A 20,045-nucleotide genomic window follows, 5' to 3' on the forward strand; every position below is an offset into this window, starting at 1 on the left:
CTGCGGATGCTGATGCTGGGGATGCTGGATGTTGAGGATGCTGGGGATGCTGATGCTGAGGATGCTGGATGTTGGGGCTGCTGGGGATGCTGATGCTGAGGATGCTGGATGTTGGGGATGCTGGGGATGCTGATGCTGGGGTTGCTGGATGTTGGGGATGCTGGATGTTTGGGATCCTGGGGATGCTGATGCTGGGGATGTTGGATGTTGGGGCTGCTGGGGAAGCTGTATACTGGGGATGCTGGATACTGGGGATGCTGGGGACGCTGATGCTGGGGATGCTCATCCTGGGGATGCTGGTGCTGGGGATGCTGATGCTGGGGATGCTGGGGCACAAACCCCATCTCTGAGCAGCAATTGCTTCTCATCAAGAGCCTGTGAAGGGATGTTGGAGCGGCAGCCACCCCCATTAATATTTCGGTGGCTGTTGGGCAAAGCGGCTCAGAGCAGGATTATTGGCAGCCTGTCTGTGCTATGCTGGCAAGATACTCCACCCCGGAGACTTGCTCTCACTACCCTTTATGCTATTGATTTTTCTTTTAGCAAGGCAGGCATTAAGCAGGAAAGAAACGGAGGGAGCAGAAGCCGCTGTGTTTCTGTGGTGCTTGTGTTGAAGAGCAGCAGGGACAGGAGGAGAGTGAGTGGGCACGTTGGTGGGAATGTCTGGTGGTCAGGAGCCAGGGCCGGTGACTTTCAGCCAAATCTCTTTCTTGTCCAGCTCCAGTGCCCCCTAGCAATGCACAAGCAGTGAGATTTGACTTGTGGTTTTCAGTCTGTTTGATCCTCAGACGGACACAAGTGGGGCTTGCAGGAGGTGAGGGGGAGACACGCACAGGACAAGTGTTTCCACGAAAGCCCTGCCGTGCAGAAGGCATTGGCAGAGACCCCTGGAAAAGGTCCATCGTGGAGAGAAGATGCTGCCAGTGCCAGGTGAGCTCTCGGCTTGTCTGGCATCCAGCTCCCAGCAGCAGCTCCCATCACCTTTCAATTAGCGCAGCCTCTGCCCGCGGCCCCATCCGGCTGCAATTACTGCCCAGTCCAGGGCCAGGCGAAGAAAAACCCGTCAGCTGCTGAGCTTATAAAACAGTCACAGCATTAAATAAAACAGTAGATCAATGCAGCTGAGATAACTTAGGCATACACCTATTTTTAAGAAGGCAGCTATCGAAATTGCATCCCCAGTCCGGAGATATGAGCTCGAGGAAGAGTTGCTGCGTGGGCAGCTCCATCTCCAAAAGTGCAAAGATGCTGGAGCAGTCGGATCACCCAGCAGTTCCCGGTCCTTCCTGAGCTCCTGGGAGCGAATGTGCAGAGCAGGACAAGCCACTAATTACAGCTAATAATTGCCATATATGAGTGAGGCACCCACCACCCCCAGGTTCCTCTGGGAGATGATTGTGGAGCTCCAGCAGCACCAGCTTCTTGCTGGGTCACCCAGCCCCATGGATGCTGCTCCCAGGAGGTAACTCAGAGAGAGAGCCCCAGTTATAAATATTTTAATTACAGTCAGATGATAATGAACTGAAAAGCTGTGGTTTTTTAATCAAAGCCCAGACGGGACATGGCGGGATGCCCAGTGGTACCCGGGAGGGTTGGTGCACACATGGGGATGCGGCACTGGGATACCCTATGGAGGGGATGATGCTCATTGGGAACCCGGGGAGATTTTCAACCTCAGCCCTTGCACGGGATGCCCAGAGCAGGACTGGGGCATTAAAAATCCTGCTGCATCCCACATGTGGGTCTGTGCTTTGCATGAGCGGCTTCTCCAGGGTTTGATCCGCGTCCAGCTATGGGATATTGCTGGTGGGTATTTACACCGGAGCGTTCAGTTCCTCGAGTGCTGGTACCGCACGAAATCCAGGTCACTTGGCTACACCAGTGCCTTGGAGAAAACCTGCCCCCAGTTAGCTGGAGGAGATTTGCACAGACAATTCACCGACGGGACAAAACAAGACAAATCCAGGACTTGCCGGGAATTATTTATTGAGCTCTGCTCTCGGCGGGGAATTACAGATGTGCCGGTTGTGGCACAGAGCGCCTTCCTCTTCCCGTCTGCTTGGAAATGGGTTATTTAGTAACTGGTGAGGCCACCGGTGCTGAGTCAGCCCACAGCTAATGAACACCCTGGCTGCCCATTTGAAATTTATTGCACCTATTAATTACAACCATTAGCTGCAGCCAGTGAAATTTTTATAATGAGGACCCTTGCGACTTTGCCTTCCTAGCAGCAAATTAACTGTGTGGGGGGAAGAATCAATGGGATCAGCATACTTTACAGAAGCGATGTTTTAATTAGCGATTCTCTGCAAACATGCCAAGCAACAGCTTCTCCGTTCATTATCTCTCCTTAAAGGGATGGCGCTTCTTTTCAGGTTAGTTTTATCCCCATCTCGGCTCCTCTGTTGTTGGGTTTCTAATGCGCTGCTGCTCATTATAGAAAGCGCTTTGAAGTCGGTTTTATCTTAGGCCTGGTTGTAAGCAGCGAGATGTCCAAGGTTTGGGGGGGGAAAAGAAAAAGAAAATAAAAAGCAACCCAAGGAAATAATGGGTTTGAAAGCTTGGCTGGAAAATAGCTAAATTGGATGGATCCTGTGGCTGCGAGGGGGGGGATAAGGAGTGTGGGAAAGGGGTTGTGTCCCCTCCGTGTGACAGGCTGTCCTGACGGCGAGCGGCGGGGATGCGGGACCTGCATCTCTGATGCTTAAAAGAGGCAACAGCAAAAGTCCCAGGCGAGGATCCCTCTGTGCAGGGAGGAAAAGTCCCCACAAGTCCTGTGAGCACGGGGCTGTGGCCCTGAGCGCTTTTCCGACAGCGTAAGCTCAGCAGATTTTAGGGCCGGCGATGCCCAAATCATCAGCCACTCCTGAAAATCCCAGTTGGAGAGGTGGACAGACGAGCTGTCATGAAAGGCAAATGAAATAATGAAATCTCTGAGAACTTTTCTACATTTTCTTACAAATGATTTAATTCCATTCGTCTTCCTGCAAAAAATATGAGACCGATTTCCATTGCAAATGATCCCATTTTGCAGGAAAAAAAGAGCAGCGACGTGCTGGCGGCAAAAGGCAGCTTTGAAGTTCAGGGTTTTAAATGCAAAACTTCATGTTGTTTTTTTTCCAACCAAGTAGCTAAAAGTTAATTCACTGGTGTTTCTCAGAAATAGAAAAGCTGAGTTGGAGTAAGAAAATCAGCTGAAATGAAAGCTCCCGGTGTCTGAGCACCCCTTCCCCGGGTCTGGTGGCCACTGGTGTCACCTGCCAGCCCTGACCTGTCCCTGCAGCAACGCTGTGCTGAGCCCCACCTGCATCCCTGCCTCCATCCCCGCCTGCATCCCCACCTGCATGCCTGCCTGCATCCTTGTCTGCATCCCCACCTGCATCCCTGCCTGTATCATTGTCTGCATCCCCACCTGCATCCCTTCCTGCATCCCTGCCTGCATCCCTGCCTGCATCCTTGCCTCCATCCCCAGCCTGCATCCCTGCCTGCATCCTTGCCTCCATCCCCACCTGCATCCCTGCCTGCATTCTTGTCTGCATCCCCACCTGCATCCCTTCCTGCATCCCTGCCTGCATCCCCACCTGCATCCCCACCTGCATCCCCGCCTGCATCCCCGCCTGCATCCCCACCTGCATCCCCGCCTGCATCCCTGCCTGCATCCCTGTCTGCATCCCCGCCTGCATCCCTGTCTGCATCCCTGCCTCCATCCACCTGCATCCCTGCCTCCATCTCCACCTGCATACCCACCTGCATCCACACCTGCATCCCTACCTGCATCCCCGCCTGCATCCCTGCCTGCATCCTTATCTGCATTCCCGCCTGCATCCCCACCTGCATTCCCGCCTGCATTCCCGCCTGCATTCCCGCCTGCATCCCCACCTGCATCCCCACCTCCATCCCCGCCTGCACCCCTGGCTCCCCGTGCCCAGGACCTCCCATCCCAAAGCCACCAGTTTCAGCTGCCGTGAACTTTCCCAGCCAAGCCCAGGGAAACGGGTAATTGCTGGGCCAAGGAACAGACTCTGCCCAGCTGGTTCAGAAAGACGTTTTTTCGGGCTCAGGGTAAGTGACATTATTAAAGTGAGCATGCTGATTTCAGACAGCTCCCAATTCATCACTGCGACAGTGACAAACACGGCCCGGGGTTATGCAGTTGACTAAAGAGAATTCTCCAGCTTTACATTTTTAATGCTCCTTGCGTTTTTCTCTGCTGTGGCAGAGTTTTATCCAAGGGATCTTCTCCCTTGAATAGCAAGGGCAGCATGGGTCTGTGAAGCATGCCCAGCCCTTGCAAATCAAGCGGGGCTTCTGTCATCACTGCCCAAGCCAGTTCATTTATTTTTTAATTATTCCTTGCTCCTTCAGGATTCTCTTTCTACCTTTTCAAGAAGAACAGGAGCGTCAGCCTCAGCTGGGCTGCCTCTTTTCTCTGGGACTCATTCATCATTGTCTGCTGCCTGAATGGGAGGCAGAGGGTCAGCCTGAAAAGCCTCTGTGGTACAAGCTCCTCTAAATATATCAATAGTTCCCTAATGGACGCTGGGGTCCCAGCCGGACCGCCCAGGCTCTCGAGGTGGCTTTGTGTCTGCAAGGGGGGCCAGGCGGGCTGGGCATGGGGGGGACACGGGGTGGCATGGGGCAGCGGGGATGGGCACCCATGGGGACCGAGAGCTGCTCGGCCCAGGCTGCCTGGGAGGTCCAGCGTGGATGTGTTTGCCTGGAAATTGTTGGCCCTGAGGGTGGTGAGAGCCTGGCCCAGGTTGGCCAGAGAGGTGGTGGATGAACCATCCCTGGAGACATCCCAGGCCAGGCTGGACGGGGCTCTGAGCAACCTGAGCTGGTGCAGATGTCCCTGCTCATGGCAGGGGGGCACTGGGGGAGCTGGGAAGGTCCCTCCAACCCAAACTATTCTGTGATAACACAGCGCGGATGGGTGGGAGGCTGGGATGAGGATGGTGTTTGCTGGTTCCAGATCAGACCCAGCATCCCAAACAGGGGCGCTGGTTCCCAGGGGCTTCTCCGTTCCCCTTATCCCTCCCCGCGGGCGGTGGGTTTGCTCCGTTCTGGCCAAACCGGGAGGTGAGGGACCCCCCACCCTGTCCCTCTGGCCCCTCTGCACCAGCCGTTCCCTCCAAAATCCCATTCTCAGGCTGGTAACAAAAAGCAGCAGCACAAAGAGAGACGCGGAGACCTGCCGCTACGCTGAGAAGCCATTCAGAACGGGAGACTCATTAAAGCGCCCGTTGTCATTACTTGCGAGCTCCAGAGGTAGCCTGATTTAATTTGGGAGCTACTAGACAGGTACCCAGATGGCTGGGGAGGGGGAGCAGCAGCAGGAGCGAATTAAATGGGATGCTTCTTGCTGCTGCTTTGTGCTGCAGCTGAGCCCCTTGGAAAGGGGGAAAGGGAAAGGCAGGGATGTGGCATCCCCCCCCGCATCATCACCGCTGCTGTGTGGAGATGGGGGGACCATGGGCCCCACCTGCTGTGGCTTTTTTCCCCTTGGTTAATTTTCCCAGCTGTCCCTGGTGTGGATTAGGGCTGCTCTGCTGGGGTTGGGGGCTCTCAGCAGTGTCCCGCTGTTGGGGGTGTCACTCTTTGCTTGCTGCTGTCGGTGCCCATGAGCTTCAGGAGGTGACAGTGAGGTGACACTGTCACTGAGATTTCCACTTGGTCCTCTGACCGCTCGAGCATCATGCCCATTTCACAGATGGGTAAACTGAGGCCCTGAGATGTTCCCTGTCTGCACTGGTGCTGGTGGGGAGAAAACGCGGCATCCAGGCTCTGAGAGCAGCCACGCTGTGGGTGCCACGGTCCCTCTGCACGGCTGGGGGTGGCACAGCCACGGTGGCGAGGACACGTCTGCTGGGCAGGGTGACACTGCGTGCGCTGGGCACAGCTCCCTTTGAGCATCGGCACAGCCTCCTGCGAGGCAGAATTAGAGCCGGTCATCGACGAGCTATAGAAAAGCTAAAAATTAAAGTAGGGAGAAAACGCAAATTTCACTTCATGTAGCATTTCTGTGAGTGTGTGTTATTTATTTTAAAAACCTCAGCCTTTCATTTGCATAATTACATTTTGCAGCTGTTGGGCCATCATGTGGGCTGTACTTCGGGGCGTTATTTTATGCGTTGCAGACGGACACAAAGAGAGCGAATCCTGCTCTCAGCTGTGCCTCATTGTGCCGTAACCGCTGCTGCTGCCGCTGCGCCGGGACGCTCCCAGGGCACCTCACCTCCCGGCCCTTGCTGCAAGCTGTCCCCGCGTCTGCCCCGATTGTTCCCTGCTTTCAGGAGAGAGGCTGGGGGGAGAGATTTAATCACCTCGTTTTTCGCTGTGTGGGGAATTTGGGAGCGTGTGGCGGGGGAAGGAGTGGGGAGGGAGATGTGTGCCGGTGCAGGGTGATGTTCTGGATTTGTCCTGTGCCCTCCGTCCTGCCCATGCACGCCTGTGCGTCTGCAGGAGCTGCCCTGACTCCTGTCCCTGTCCCCATCCAGGGTGCTCCCACACCTCTCCGGCTCCAGGTGATGCCCCAGTTCACCTTCGCTTGCTTCTGCGGGCTCCATGGCTTCTGCAAGATGAAGAGGAAGAAAGAAGAGGCCAGCGCGGAGCAGGAGACGGCGGTGTGAGGAGCAGAGCTGTCTGTGTGCCCTGCTGTGCACCGGGACCCCGTCCCATCGGTACGCTGGGACTGCCGGGGGGACACTTTGCTGTCTCCTTTCTTCTCACCTCTCCAAGGTCCAGCTCCCCCCGGGCATCACCCTCTGCCCACACGGTCTGGGGGTGTCTCATGGGGCTGCTTGGCCGAGCTGATGTGCTTGGGATGGTGTTTGGCCGGGGAAGGGGAGCCCTGGGCTGAGCAATGGTTTGACTCATTGCTGGGAGCAGCATGGAGGGAGCTGGTTAATCTGCTCTAACACACTTATCCTGCAGCTTCTCTCATTTTCCCTCCCCCAGAGACTCGTCTGGCCAAGGGAGAACCGAAGCATGGGAATGACCTTGTTGAGAGGCAGAAGCAGATGCTGTGGACATTATCCAGGTGCTGCAGCAGTTGTGCCCGGACCCGCAGCCCGGCTGGGTGCTGAGCACACCCGAGCAGCTGGTGTTGGAGGGACCCTGTGTCCCCACGGGGTAGACATTGCCCCCCTGAGCGAACAGACCTGCCCTTGCTCCAGCAAGTCTCAACACACAGACCCCGGAGGGCTTTTCAAAAGCCGGGGCCAGACTTTGTCCTTCCTGGAGTCACAGGCCCCTGGCTGGTGAGTCGTCCTGCTGGGACAGAATTGCCTGAATGTAAAAATGAACTTTATTTATTTTCTTTTTCTGTTTTTAAGTCCATTCCAAGCAAAGGTCTGCGACCCCAAGCAGCCATTCCCAGTGCCCCTGCCCTGCCTGGTCCCGCGGGTGCAGCACACCGGAGCGTTTCGGAGGCACCAGAAGCACTGACCCTGCTCAGACGCTGCTCCCTGCGTGACCGGTGTGTCCCGGGAGCTCCCACACTGGGGTGGGGGACAGGGGCCACCTCGGCGTGTGCCTCCCACCTCCTGCACACCTGAGCCATTGCTCTTTCTTAAAACCATCCAAAATCCCTGAGCTTGGGGCACCTGAGATTCACTCCAAGGACGTTTCTAGAGCAAACGTGTTCTCCAGAGCAGAAATCCTTGAATTCTTCTATACTGCGCTTCCCTTCTCTATATGGAGACTCCCTGAGCCTGGGGGGGTCTAACCCCCAGGGTTAGTCTTGCTCCTGCCACCATCTCTTCCTGTGGTGGTCGAGCATCCCCCTTGCACCCTGTGTCCATCCCCACAGTCCCTCTCTCCCCACCCTGTCTGTGTGTCCTTCCCACTCACTGCTGAAGCCATATGGGAGCTCCCCTCGTGCTGTGCCTTCCCGGGGGTGTCACAGACAGACACCCCTGCTCAGATACCCCCCCAAACAGCCCTAGGCTGTGGGGAGTGTCATGAGCCAGGGCCCCCCAGGTTTGGGGACCACTGTCAGGGTCTCAGTGCCCGGTTCCCCATCCCTGAATGGACCTGGCATGTGAACAGATCCTCCCCTCGTGATTAACCGGCTCGACTGGCTTGGCAAACAGAGCTGTACGTGCCGCTGACAGCTCCCCTTTGGAGGAGATTTGTTGGCTCAGCCTACACCCAGAACCAACACGGCTATTATTTTATTTTCTTATCCAAAGGATTTAGCACAAAAACCTGAGCCTAGCCAGGAGCACCAATAACATGAGGTACAGCTGAGGAGCTTTAAATCCTCCAGGCTGCAGTGGGAAGCAGCTGGTTGGTGTGGGATGTCCTTCTTGGAGCCGAATCGGAGGTGACAGTGGGGACCAGGCACAGGGATACAGACTGTGAGTGGTCTCTGTGTGCCAGATCCTGGGGTCGGGGGGCTTGGGGCACTTGCTTTTCCCCCTCTTTAAGCCCAAATGATGTGAGCTGTGGGATGCAGTGGTGCAGCCCCCAAGCAGTGTTCCCAGCTGGATATTTCCCTGCTGGATATTTCCCTGCTGGATATTTCCCGGCTGGGTATTTCCCGGCTGGGCTGCAGCTTTTGACACGGGAGGGGGCACAGGAGGGTCAGCCAGGATAGCAGTCTGTCTCCCCCGTCATTTGTCACCATCGAGCTCAGCAGATTTCAGCCCGGCACGCACGGATCGGTGGAAAACACTGTGGTTAGTGCCGGTTGTAATGTCCCCTCTGGGGCTGCATCAACCTGTTCCATAGGCAGCGCACGAGGAGCCGCTTTGCTGTTCGGGCAGCAGATGCACGCTCCAGTGAAAACATCAAAAGCACAGATTTGGGGAAAGTCATGGGCAGTTTTGCTCATTCAGGCTTTACAGGAGCTAAATTATTACTATGGGGTTGAGGGGGCTTGGCCCAGTTCATTACTGTGTAACCTTCACTGCTAAATTTCTTGGATTACAGATCCATGGTGGTTTGGCAGCTAAAGATGTGCAGCCAACGGCCACTGAGAGCAAGCCCAGAGAGGAGGCTGGTGCACGATGGGTGCTGCTCCAGGGGCTGCTGGTTGTGGTGGGAGATCCCAGGCTGCTCGGGGATGAACTGGGAGCTCTGCTGTAAATACACCGTGCTCACGCTGTGCTCACAGCCTGCGCAGGCTGTGCTTGCGTTGTGCATGCTGTGCGAAGGCTGGACATGATGCACACACAGTGCACAGGCTGTATGTGCTACACACACAGTGCACACGCTGTACATGGTGCACACGCTGTACGTGGTGCACACGCTGTACGTGGTGCACACACAGCGCAAACGCTGTACATGGTGCACACACAGTGCACATGCTGTATGTGCTACACACACAGTGCACACCCTGTACGTGGTGCACACACAGTGCAAACGCTGTGCAAACGCTGTGCACACACTGCATGGTGTACACACAGTGTATGCGCTATGCACACACAGTGCACCTGCTGTACACAGTGTGAACGCTGTGCACCTTATGCACATGCTGTGTGTGGTGCACAGAGAGCGCACACACAGTGCACTGTATATGCATACGCTATGCACACGCTGTACATTGTGCAAATACTGTGCACACGCTATGCACACACTGTGCATGGTGCACACACAGTGCACGCATTATGCGTGGTGCACACACTGTGCACGTGCTTTGCACATACTGTACACAGTGCAAATGCTGTGCACACACTATGCACACACTGTGCACGGTGCACATGCTATGCACATGCTATGCACACACTGTAGATGGTGCAAGTGCTGTGCACATGCTATGCATACATTGTGCACGGTGCACACGCTGTGCACGGTGCACACACAGTGAAAATGCTGCACTCACGCTGTGCGCAGTGCACACACGGTGCACATCCTGTGCATGGTGCAAACACCGTGCACACGCTATGCACACACTGTGCATGGTGCACACAGTGCACACGCTGTACACAGTGCACACACTATGCACACGCTATGCACATGCTGTACATGGTGCAAATGCTGTGCATGGTGCAAGTGCTGTGCACACACTCTGCACATTACGCACATGCGATGCACAGTGCAAATGCTGTGCCCACGCTGTACATGGTGCAAACGCTGTGCACACACCATGTGTGTGCAGCAGCTCGGTGCCTATTCAGGTTTTCCCTGTGTCTGGAATATTCCCATCTCCGGCGAGGGGTTCCCAAGCCAGGTGTTTAATGAATGCAGCACGTACAACTGAGACAGGCAGACGCTCACCCACACCCATTATATGTGCATTTGAAAACACAGTAAATGAACCAAGTGCAGTATGAATGTTAAAACGCTCGAGCTACAGTTATTTTTAAAGAGAACTTTCCACCTCCCTGGATGGATGTAGCTCTCAAAGCAACAATATGTTTTCCACCATGGCTCCGAGCAAAATGGTTTGCTCCTGGATTGACCTCTATTGTGTTCATAAATGGCTTGTGGTGCTTTTTGATTCCCCCATCATAATGACTTGACCTCTAGATTTATGGCTGAAGGTCCTTTCATCTGCACATTGTTTCCCCCCAGACTCCAGCCTGGTGCTTTTCTGTAGCAAACCTGCCAAGAGCGGAGCCCCCTGAGCTGCCCAGCTGCCTTCCGCTGACAAATTTGCAGTGGGCAAAAGCAAAAGGGTTGGGTTTTGTTTTGTTATGTGGGTTTTTTTGCTCTCCGGTGGCAGCATTTTAATAGCGCAGCGTCTGCTTCTGAGCCTGCAAAGGCTGGGAAGTTGACAGCTCTTGTCACTGTGCAAACACTCTCTGTTCCCCTCTCCCCTGCGTTTGCACAACCCCTGGCATTTTTAGAAACGAGGAGCTTGCTTATTGTTCCGAACTTCCTCCTGCCCTCCCAGGTGACAGACACCCTGCCTTTGACTCATCCACCCGCCCTTCACATCTCCGCTCCAGCGGCAACTGTACCGGACTGATACCGTAGTCGATAAATCCTACTAATGTCGGTGGAATGAGCTATAAGCTGGAGTTGTCCATCCGGTGGTTTCCAAGTGCTTTTCCGAGGGTTTTCCATCCTCCAGAGAGAAGATGAGAGATGCAGGGAACCCCAGGGCCCATGTCCCGGCTGCTTGTGGGCACCCCTGGGGAAAAGGGTGCGGGAAAGTGGGCGAGATGTAACTTGTCCTCTCCGTTCCGGAGCTGGCTCGGTGTAGAGCTGGGTTTTCTGCAAATCCCCTGTTACAACACGAGCTGCATCCGTCCCGTGGGTTCCCAGGGTTTATGGAGCCTCCACCTCCATCCCTCCTCGGGAAAAGGAGAGCTGCTCTCCCAAAACACGCATTAGTTCCCACCAGCAATAATCCTTCTTTGATCCTGTTACACTAAGGAAAGCATCAGCTTCCCTCGGAGTGGATGGTGGGATGCGAGGAAGATGCGGCCCCTTTCCCACCCTGCTCAGGTCCCCGACGGGGCTTTGGGGACCCTTCCCGTGCACCCCAAGCTTTTTGTCCCGTGCCAAAGGGCTGGAGTGAAACCAGCAGCAGCCCTGGGGATGGAGAAGTAACATCCTGTACCAAGGGTCTTTTAATGATCAAAATAACCAGAGCATCGCATCAGGCTCATTTCCAAGACAAGCAGTGTAGCCCCTTTGTAATATTGGTTTACTTGGGTTTTCTTCCAGCTGCCCCAACATACCACGTTTTTCAGGTGACTCTGAGGACGCTGCACAGCTCCAGGTGGGCACGGGGAAGCTCACGTTGGTTTGGGAAAACGCTGACCTTGTTTTGTTCCTATTTTTGCACATCAGTACACCCTCCCAATTCAGGGTTTGCAGCTCCAGTGACGTCCTTGGCGAGGACCTTCAGGTTTATCTTTGGGCCAAAAAGAAAGCAAGTTGGTGAAACACAAAGTGTATCTCTTGAATGTAACTTTACTTTTGTACAAGGCGTGGTTGCCACACTTGTGGACTTAAACCCTTAGGGGTTAATCACTGCCCTGGAGCTTATGACACGTGTGAAGATATGGGTGAAATTCAACCTTCATTTTATACTGGTATAAATCCAGAGAGACGGTCTGTATGTTGAGTCTACAAAAATATTAATTGCATGGAGATGAGCTCGGACCGGACTCCAACCCCCCCAGATTCCTCCTAAATGTGTCTCAGCCCCATTCCTATGCAAAAACACGTCAGCAACAAGCACAAGGAGGCACAGACAGGCTTAGAGCTAAGCCCTGACTCAACAAAGCCCTGCTTAAATGTCAGCGTTTGCTTTGGGATTTGCCTCGATCCGGCAAATTGGTCTAATTCCCCCCTAACGAACCTGCATGGATCCCCACAGAAAAGCGCAGCGATGGAGGCAAAGGCACAGAACCCTGCCCGCAGCATCGCCCCGGTGCTGCCCAACGAGGAGCAAAGCGTTAAACCCTCTTTTTATTGTCCTTTTCTTTTATCCCACTGTCTGGATTTCATCACGAAGGGACCTTACCCAGACGTGTTCCTCAGGAGTCTCCCAGCCCCAGTAGCCATAGAAACCGGCTATTTTTAGCCTGTTTTCATGATGCCAGTAAATGACTTTTTCTCTACTTTGGAGACAGAAGAGCAGGTCAGCTTTGCGTGCTGGTGGATGGTAAATGAGCATCTATCTCCAGCAGGACGGGCGTCCTCTCCTCTCCAGGACTATGAGAAAATAAATGTGGCATTTGTAAATAACCGCACGTACCTACGCACAGAGCAGGTTACTTCCTATTGTCTTTGCTACGCTGGAGAAAATATTTATAAGAATTTTTAGAGTACGGATTTTATAGATGTTTGGAAATTGGGGGTTTTGGTATATGACAAGTTTTTTGCCTTTTCTGAGCTGGTTCTTCAAAAGACCCCGCAATACAAATTACCGGCGTTTGGAAATGTGACGGGTAAGAGCCCAGTGGTACTTAGAGCAGAAATCAGCCCCACAACAACGCTTTTCATTCTTGGGTTATCAGTAAGACCCGCAGCCAAAGGCTTTTGAAGTCAGATGGAAAAAGACATTTATCTGAGTAATTATTAGGCTACATGCTAATGAGCAACACTGGCCGGGTAATCCAGGGATCACTTTCCTGGAGGGATTTTCTCAAAACACCCACCATCTCCTGGATGTTCCCCCTCCAGCAGGATCCGGCGCACTGTTCACTTTTAATGCCTGTCAGGTATCCTGGAGCTGTAAATACACCGAGCCTGATGGCTTCTTCCATAACGTCTCTAGTTTACAAGATTGTACTATAAATTATAGATGCATATCATGACTGCGGTTTGCACTGAGAGACTCACCTATTGATCTGTCTCCTGTTGGTTATGTTCGGGACGGCCATGGCCCTGCTTTGGGCTGTCGTGGGTCGTTTGTACGTCCCTCCGTCTGCACTTGGAACAAGCACTTTCGCGGCCCGGCTGTACGAGCACACAGGAAGCAGCTGTGACAGCTGCCGTAATAAACCTGTTTTACGATACCCCCCTGAGCGATGGGTTTTATTTTGTGCGTGCTGAGCCAGGGTGGGAGCAGAAGGGGAGGTGGGTTTGGTGGGAGATGGATGTCCCCGACCCCGCTCTTTCCACCCAGCCCTGTGCACAGTGGCTGCAAAGTCGCTCATTTGCACACACACGGTGCAGGTGCGAAGCAGAAGCTGCAGTAAAATCCAACGCTGGCAGCGCTGGAATATTTTAAAAAGCGGCTGTTGGGATGGGGGTGACCGAGGATATAAACACAGGAGGCTGAAAGGAGGTTGTGGCATGGAGGGGGTTGGGCTCTTCTCCCAAATAACAAGCGCCAGGAGCAGAGGAAACGGCCTCAAGTTGCGCCAGGGGAGGCACCAGCCAAAGACAAGTCACAGGCTTTTTCCGCCCTCCTATTCGCCTTTAATTCACCACCCGAAGAGCTTGTCCACAAGTAGCAGGGAGAAAAAAGTGCATCTGTAACCACTGCTAAACACTGTTTGTGCCATCAGGACGGTGCTTTTATTTTCGTGCCAGGATGAGGTTTCTGAGCAGACTGGATTAGCGTTCCTTAGCTCTACACAGGAGGACCACAAATAGAAAGATGATAATTATCAGGAACCTCACAAGGATGGATATCGAAGGTTCTGTGGTCTCTTCCTGTGCTACTTCTGCTCGGTTTGGCACCTTTTCCAGCCTTTCTTCATTCACTTCACCAAATCTTCTAAACTTATATCATCTTCTAAACTTATATCATCTTCTAAACTTATATCTTTTCCAGCATGAACCTTTCTTCTTTCGCTTCATCCGCCTTCACGTTCTTCCGAGCCGGTGGCCGCCTCTTCGGCCTTTTCCTGCTGGATCTAGGAGGGGAAAATAAAGCTGCTTCAGGCACCCTGAATTCTCATTGCTGACCTTACAGAGCCAATGTAATTATCTTCTAAACTCAGAAAACTAGCGTTGAGAAATTAATCTTGCAATTAGGGCAGAATTAAAAAAAAAAATAAAGAGACAGACTACACAGCAAATCTTCTGGTTATAAACCAAGAATCTTGTGAAGTCAACCCAAGTACCAGCTTCGTGCAGCTGGCACAGAGGGGTAATCCAGGGCCATCCAGTGCTGCCCAGTTCTCATACTGGACACCTGGGGTTCCCTGGGGAAAGGTGTCCAGGAGGGGGTTGGGCTCTTCTCCCAAGTAGCAAGTGATGGGACAAGAGGAACCGGCCTCAAGTTGCACCAGGGGAGGTTGAGGTTGGATCTGGGAACAATTTCTTCCCCAAAGGGCTGTGGGGCATTGGAACAGGCTGCCCAGGGCAGTGCTGGAGTCACCATCCCTGGAGGGGTTTAAAATACACATAGATGAAGTTCTTAGGGACATGGGGCAGTGCCAGGGTTGGGGTAACAGCTGGACTCGATGATCTTCAGGGGCTTTTCCAACCAAAATGATTCTGTGGTTCTATAAACAAAGGTGGTGCTCATAAGCGCTATCAAAATTGTTCTAACGGATGCACGTTGAAACATGGATCGTCATGGGACTGAGGCAGCAGAGCCACCCTGCATTGTAACAGCAACACCCCCACTTTCCCGCCGCGGTCACAGCTCCGGCTCAGAGCCGCCGCCCGGCCCAACTCAGCGCACGTACCGGGGCGCTGGGCCCTTTAAATCTGGGCGTGGCGGGGCTGGGACAGACCACAGGTGCTGGATGGGGGGGTTCGCCGCGGGCCGGGGGTGTGGCGCGGGTGCGGGTTCTGTCGGGTGGCGCGGGGCGGCCCCTTCCCATGCGGTGGTACAGCCCACGGGGGGGCGTGGCCGACGCAGGCGGGCGCGCGGTTTGAAAGGCGTTCGGGGGGCTGGGGTGAGGGGCAGCGACTCGTTCCTCCGCCACCGGGCCTGGGCGAGCTTGGGCAGTTATAGGGGACCGGGAGCCCCGGAGAACCGGGAGCCTCGAGGAGTCTGTCGGGACACGCATGCGCAGCGCGGCGCGCAGGCTCTTGCGGGCGGCCCGTGAGCGCCGTTGCCGAGACCTCGTGGCGCAACGGTAGCGCGTCTGACTCCAGATCAGAAGGCTGCGTGTTCGAATCACGTCGGGGTCACGGCGCCCTTCGGGGTTCCCTTTTACGGGGCCGCTCTCGGGGGACCCTGGGGACGCCGGGCCGGGAAGCCGCGGGGGGTCGGGGGGTGAAGCTCCCGGTGCGGCTAGAGCTCCGCTGGCTGCTCTGGGCTCTAATTCTTGCTCTGGGCTGAGGTAGCTGGGTACCTTTGACCTTTCTGGGGGGGCTGCAGCTGTCACTTCAAATTAAACAAACTCAAGCCCAGTTGTGCTTTTAATTCTTCTTTAAAGTAAGTGGGTGCTCCAGCTGTGCAGTATTAAAAAGTTGTCCTTTTATAGGTAGCAAAGAATTTAGCGACACAAAATAACGCTGGTTACTGGGGGGAAACAGTAGAAGTGACTCAAGTGCTGCTGTTGTGGACATAAGTTAAGGAACTTGAGTTGATGGAACTATTTCACTATATATATTTATTTTCCAACCGCAGGCACTGCTCTCAATGCCAGTGTAAGAAAACCGTTTTACACAGAATAATTGTTTAAAGGTGATGGAGGAAAGAGGTGGGAAATACCCAATCTTTTCAGTTTTCCAGGCCTGCACAGATAGGACCTCAAAGTGCTGGGAAAATGTGAGCATCGTTTGATAAGTAATATTGTAGGGGTGTTTTTGTCTTCAGGTGCTTGTGCCGTGCAGACTGGGAGGGAACTCTGGCAACAGGCTTTGAGAAATGACATTGAACCACCAGCAATGAGCACAGTGTTGAACAAACCTGGGTGATGATGCTACAAGAAGTAAGCGATGCTTTTCTTTTTGCAAAGAAACCCCAGCAGCAGCCAAATCAGATACATTTTAGAATTAAATACAACCCATACTGCGCCATACATAACTTTTCTCCTGCCTTACCCACTGTAGAAATAGCTCAAGCTCTGAAGCAGTTGTGTGTTTTATGCATTTGGAAGGAACAATAAAGGCAAAGTCTCATCTGCAGGGTGGATAAAGCTTCTAGGTGGTCATTAACTGCTTTAACCTCATCAGCAGATGATGGGTTGTGTACACCTGAGTTCCCATAGCTTGATCTCTCACTGTTAAATGGCTTTTGTCTTGACTGCCTTTTCTTTTGAACTTCATTGCTTCATAACAACACGCAGGAATGATGCTTTGAGTGCCTGTTGCCACAAAGGTTCCCTTTGTGTTGACAAATAGCACCAGTCTTAAAGAAACAGCAATTGAGTCTTTACTGCCCTGCGCTGAGACAATTTTAATTAAGGAAAAACATCCGGGCAAAAAAATAACCTCGTATCTATGAGTATATCTCCACCGCGATGTGCTCCCTGAAACGTGTGATATTAAAGCCATTTGTAAGGTGACAGCAGGAGATGTTTAAACCTCATTCTGGAAGTTTGAATAAATCTGTTGCATGCATTTTTACTGCTTTTTTCAACAGAAGCGATCGTTTAGTAAGAGTTTCCTGAGGAAGGCATCGTTTGTGGCTTCACAATTAACATTTGTCTTGATCTAAATACCAAATGTGGTATGACCCAAATGCCTGGGTCTCGTTGCCGTATTGCACACACATGTTCGTGAAACAAGGAACGATCTGGAGCCCTTGTGCTTTTGGCCAGGGTCTTCACTGGAGCGTTCAATAGTGACTTAATACAATGGAAAAGGAAAGTCATTTTCTGCTCAGTCTTTAAAAATGCAATTGCATTAAAAGGCTTCTCTGTGCATGTAGTTTTTAATACTTTTTAATGCCAGGTGCTTAGTAAATGCTTTTTTTTATTTCCCTGTTGTGAAATTACATTTGTTTCAGGGTAAACACCCCTCTAATGTGTTCTGCAGAAAGTCTGTCTTCCTGGGATATCCTCACTTGGAACTGTTGTAAAGCGAGCCAGCTCCTGCGAGCTTGGGTATGACGCACCGAGGGAATATCTGTGATTCCAAATGCCTCTCCACGCTCTGCTTCCCCTCTTTTACCATCTAAAACTAAACAGGTGTACAGCATCACTGTGGTTTTTACCCCATCGCTTAACGGTGTCTGAGTACGACGGTGCAAACGTCTCTCTCGTGTCTGCAGGAATTGCTCTTAAAGGTTTCAAGCGCAGGGTTTCTTGCTCTTTAGGAAGATGGTTTTTATAGCGGAGCTTTATTTACAGTCATCCCGTTGCTACTGTCCGTTCTCACCTCGCCACCTTCATAGATCCCCCTCTGATTTTGGGTGTTCTTTCTTCCCGTGTGGTCCCAGCTCCCGGTGCTGTCACACAGGCCGAGGTATTTCCTTCTGTACTTCAAAGAAACCAAACCCCAAACCAAAAGATATTAGTACTCATGTCACTATCACCTATTGATACGTCACTATTGCCTATTGATATGTCACTATCACCTATTGATACGTCACTATTGCCTATTGATATGTCACTATCACCTATTGATACGTCACCTTGGGCTTTTTCCAGCAGGTGTTGCTTGTGTCTTCCCAGTTTGAAAGATGAAGTTAGCTTTTTCTTGGATGAACTTATTTAAATTGTATGAGGCGTCACTTTTATATTTAAGCTCATGTGATACTGATGACACATCCAACTTTTGCTCTTCCAGGAGAAGGGTTTTCCCCATCTAAGCGACGTTTCTTTCCGAATGACATCACTCCTGGTTGCCATGGGATGTTCTGACATCATAGTCACTAACACCAAACCGGGGGTGAGGGAAAGGACACCTCTCTGCCCCCCCCAGACCGCTTTAATTAACCATCAGGACTCCAGCTGAACACGTGAGGAGGTAATTGGTTCCCCCTGAAATACTGAACCTTTGATTTTCAATAAACGTCCCCACCTGTGAGCTGTGGAGCTGCAGGATGGGGATGGATTTTTTCCCCACTGGTCATGAGTGCTTGGACCTGAAATGTGTTTGCTATAGAGTAATTCCATGATTAAGCTTGGTCAGGTCTAAATACTTTGTGAAAGAGTGACACCAGTGGGACAGAACTTCTGCTGGAAGTCGGATGCACTCGCTATGTCGTTTTTCTTTAGTCTCACAAGAGGAAAACATTAAATGTGAAGGTAAAGACAGTAAATCGGGATTGTGACACCGCCTCCTGGGATCTGTTCCTGCGGTGATCTGTGGGGGGGCACTGCCCTTCTTTCTTCTTGCCTCCCAGTTTTTGTCCCTAATTCTGGAGGTCCCTGAGTTGCTCCCGAGGCTTCCTATTGATTTTTCCTTAGGAGGTGCTGAGAAATTAAAATTGGGGAAATTGCCAATTGCTCTAATGAAGGGAATGGTGCTGGAGCTCCGATATCAAACCTCATGAGAGGTTCTCCTGCCCCTCTGCTCTGCCCTGGGGAGACCACACCTGGAATCTTGTGTCCAGTTGTGGCCCCTCAGTTCCAGCAGGACAGGGAACTGCTGGAGAGAGTCCAGCGCAGCCACCAAGATGCTGCAGGGAGTGGAGCATCTCCCGTGTGAGGAAAGGCTGAGGGAGCTGGGGCTCTGGAGCTGGACAAGAGGACACTGAGGGGGGACTCATTCCTGGGGATCAATATGGAAAGGGGGAGTGTCAGGAGGATGGAGCCAGGCTCTTCTGGTGACAACCAGTGATAGGACAAGGGGCAATGGGTTCAAACTGGAACACAGGAGGTTCCACTTAAATATGAGAAGGAACTTGTTCCTGGTGAGGGTGGCAGAGCCTGGCCCAGGCTGCCCAGGGGGTTGTGGAGTCTCCTTCTGTGCAGACATTCCAACCCGCCTGGACACCTTCCTGTGTAACCTCATCTGGGTGTTCCTGCTCCATGGGGGGATTGCACTGGATGAGCTTTCCAGGTCCCTTCCAACCCCTGACATTCTGGGGTTCTGTGATTCATCTTTCTAAACCACCTTTCATCTGAGTTGATGCTGGTGATATTGGTCTATTCCCATGGCTTGGATTTTGTGTCCTGGGATATGGGTCTCACAGAAACATAGACTCTGAGTGTCACTGAGGTAATTTCAGTTTCATCTTGCCCCGATTGCTTCACTTACTAGTGTAGAGTGAGGAAAGAGTATTGTTCCAGAAAACAATCTAGAAAGGCATTAAAGAGCGGATCTGAAAGCTCTGTCCTTTTAAGAGGGAGTAAATGAGGTGTAGCTTGAGGCAGTTTTGCTCCTTAAAACAGTCTCTGATCTCTGGAGTTGTGGGTTTTATTTTATATCGCCCCCCCTAATCGGGATGGCAAATGTTATAATCAAAATCAGGTCACAAGAGACCGATGCACGAAGGAGCAGCTGTTGCATGCAGTCATGCACAATATTTCTGTGCTAGAAAATGATTCATTTAGTCGGTGTAATATATATGGAAATGTGCTGCAGGAGCACTGCTGAAAATAACCTATTGTGGCCATACAGCCCCAACAAAGCTGCGTTTTGATTTGTGGGTTCTATGTACCTTTTCCCTTTTATGATATGTCAAATAAACATAGGCAATCTACCTTTTAGTTATATACCTTCACTTGACTGTACTTAGTCTGTATGTTTATGCTTCTTTTAGGCTGACATATCTGAACCCAACACCTTCAGCCCCGAAAGCATAAACTGAACGTGACGACTGGGAGTTGTGTGGCAAGAAG

General features: G+C 52.3%; 1 protein-coding gene across 1 annotated transcript; it reads left to right on the top strand.

The window, feature by feature from the left end:
- Positions 1–6,527: 6,527 nt before the first annotated feature.
- On the top strand, positions 6,528–6,629 carry BLACAT1 (BLACAT1 overlapping LEMD1 locus; the record flags this gene model as incomplete). The annotated part of the gene is made up of 1 exon (XM_082069448.1): positions 6,528–6,629. One exon carries the CDS (start codon positions 6,528–6,530, stop codon positions 6,627–6,629), a length of 102 nt encoding a protein of 33 aa, XP_081925574.1.
- Between the last annotated feature and the right edge of the window lie 13,416 nt (positions 6,630–20,045).

This window comes from Streptopelia decaocto (genome assembly GCF_964273445.1).
Source record: "Streptopelia decaocto genome assembly, chromosome: 19".
NCBI classification, from domain to species: Eukaryota; Metazoa; Chordata; class Aves; order Columbiformes; family Columbidae; genus Streptopelia; species Streptopelia decaocto.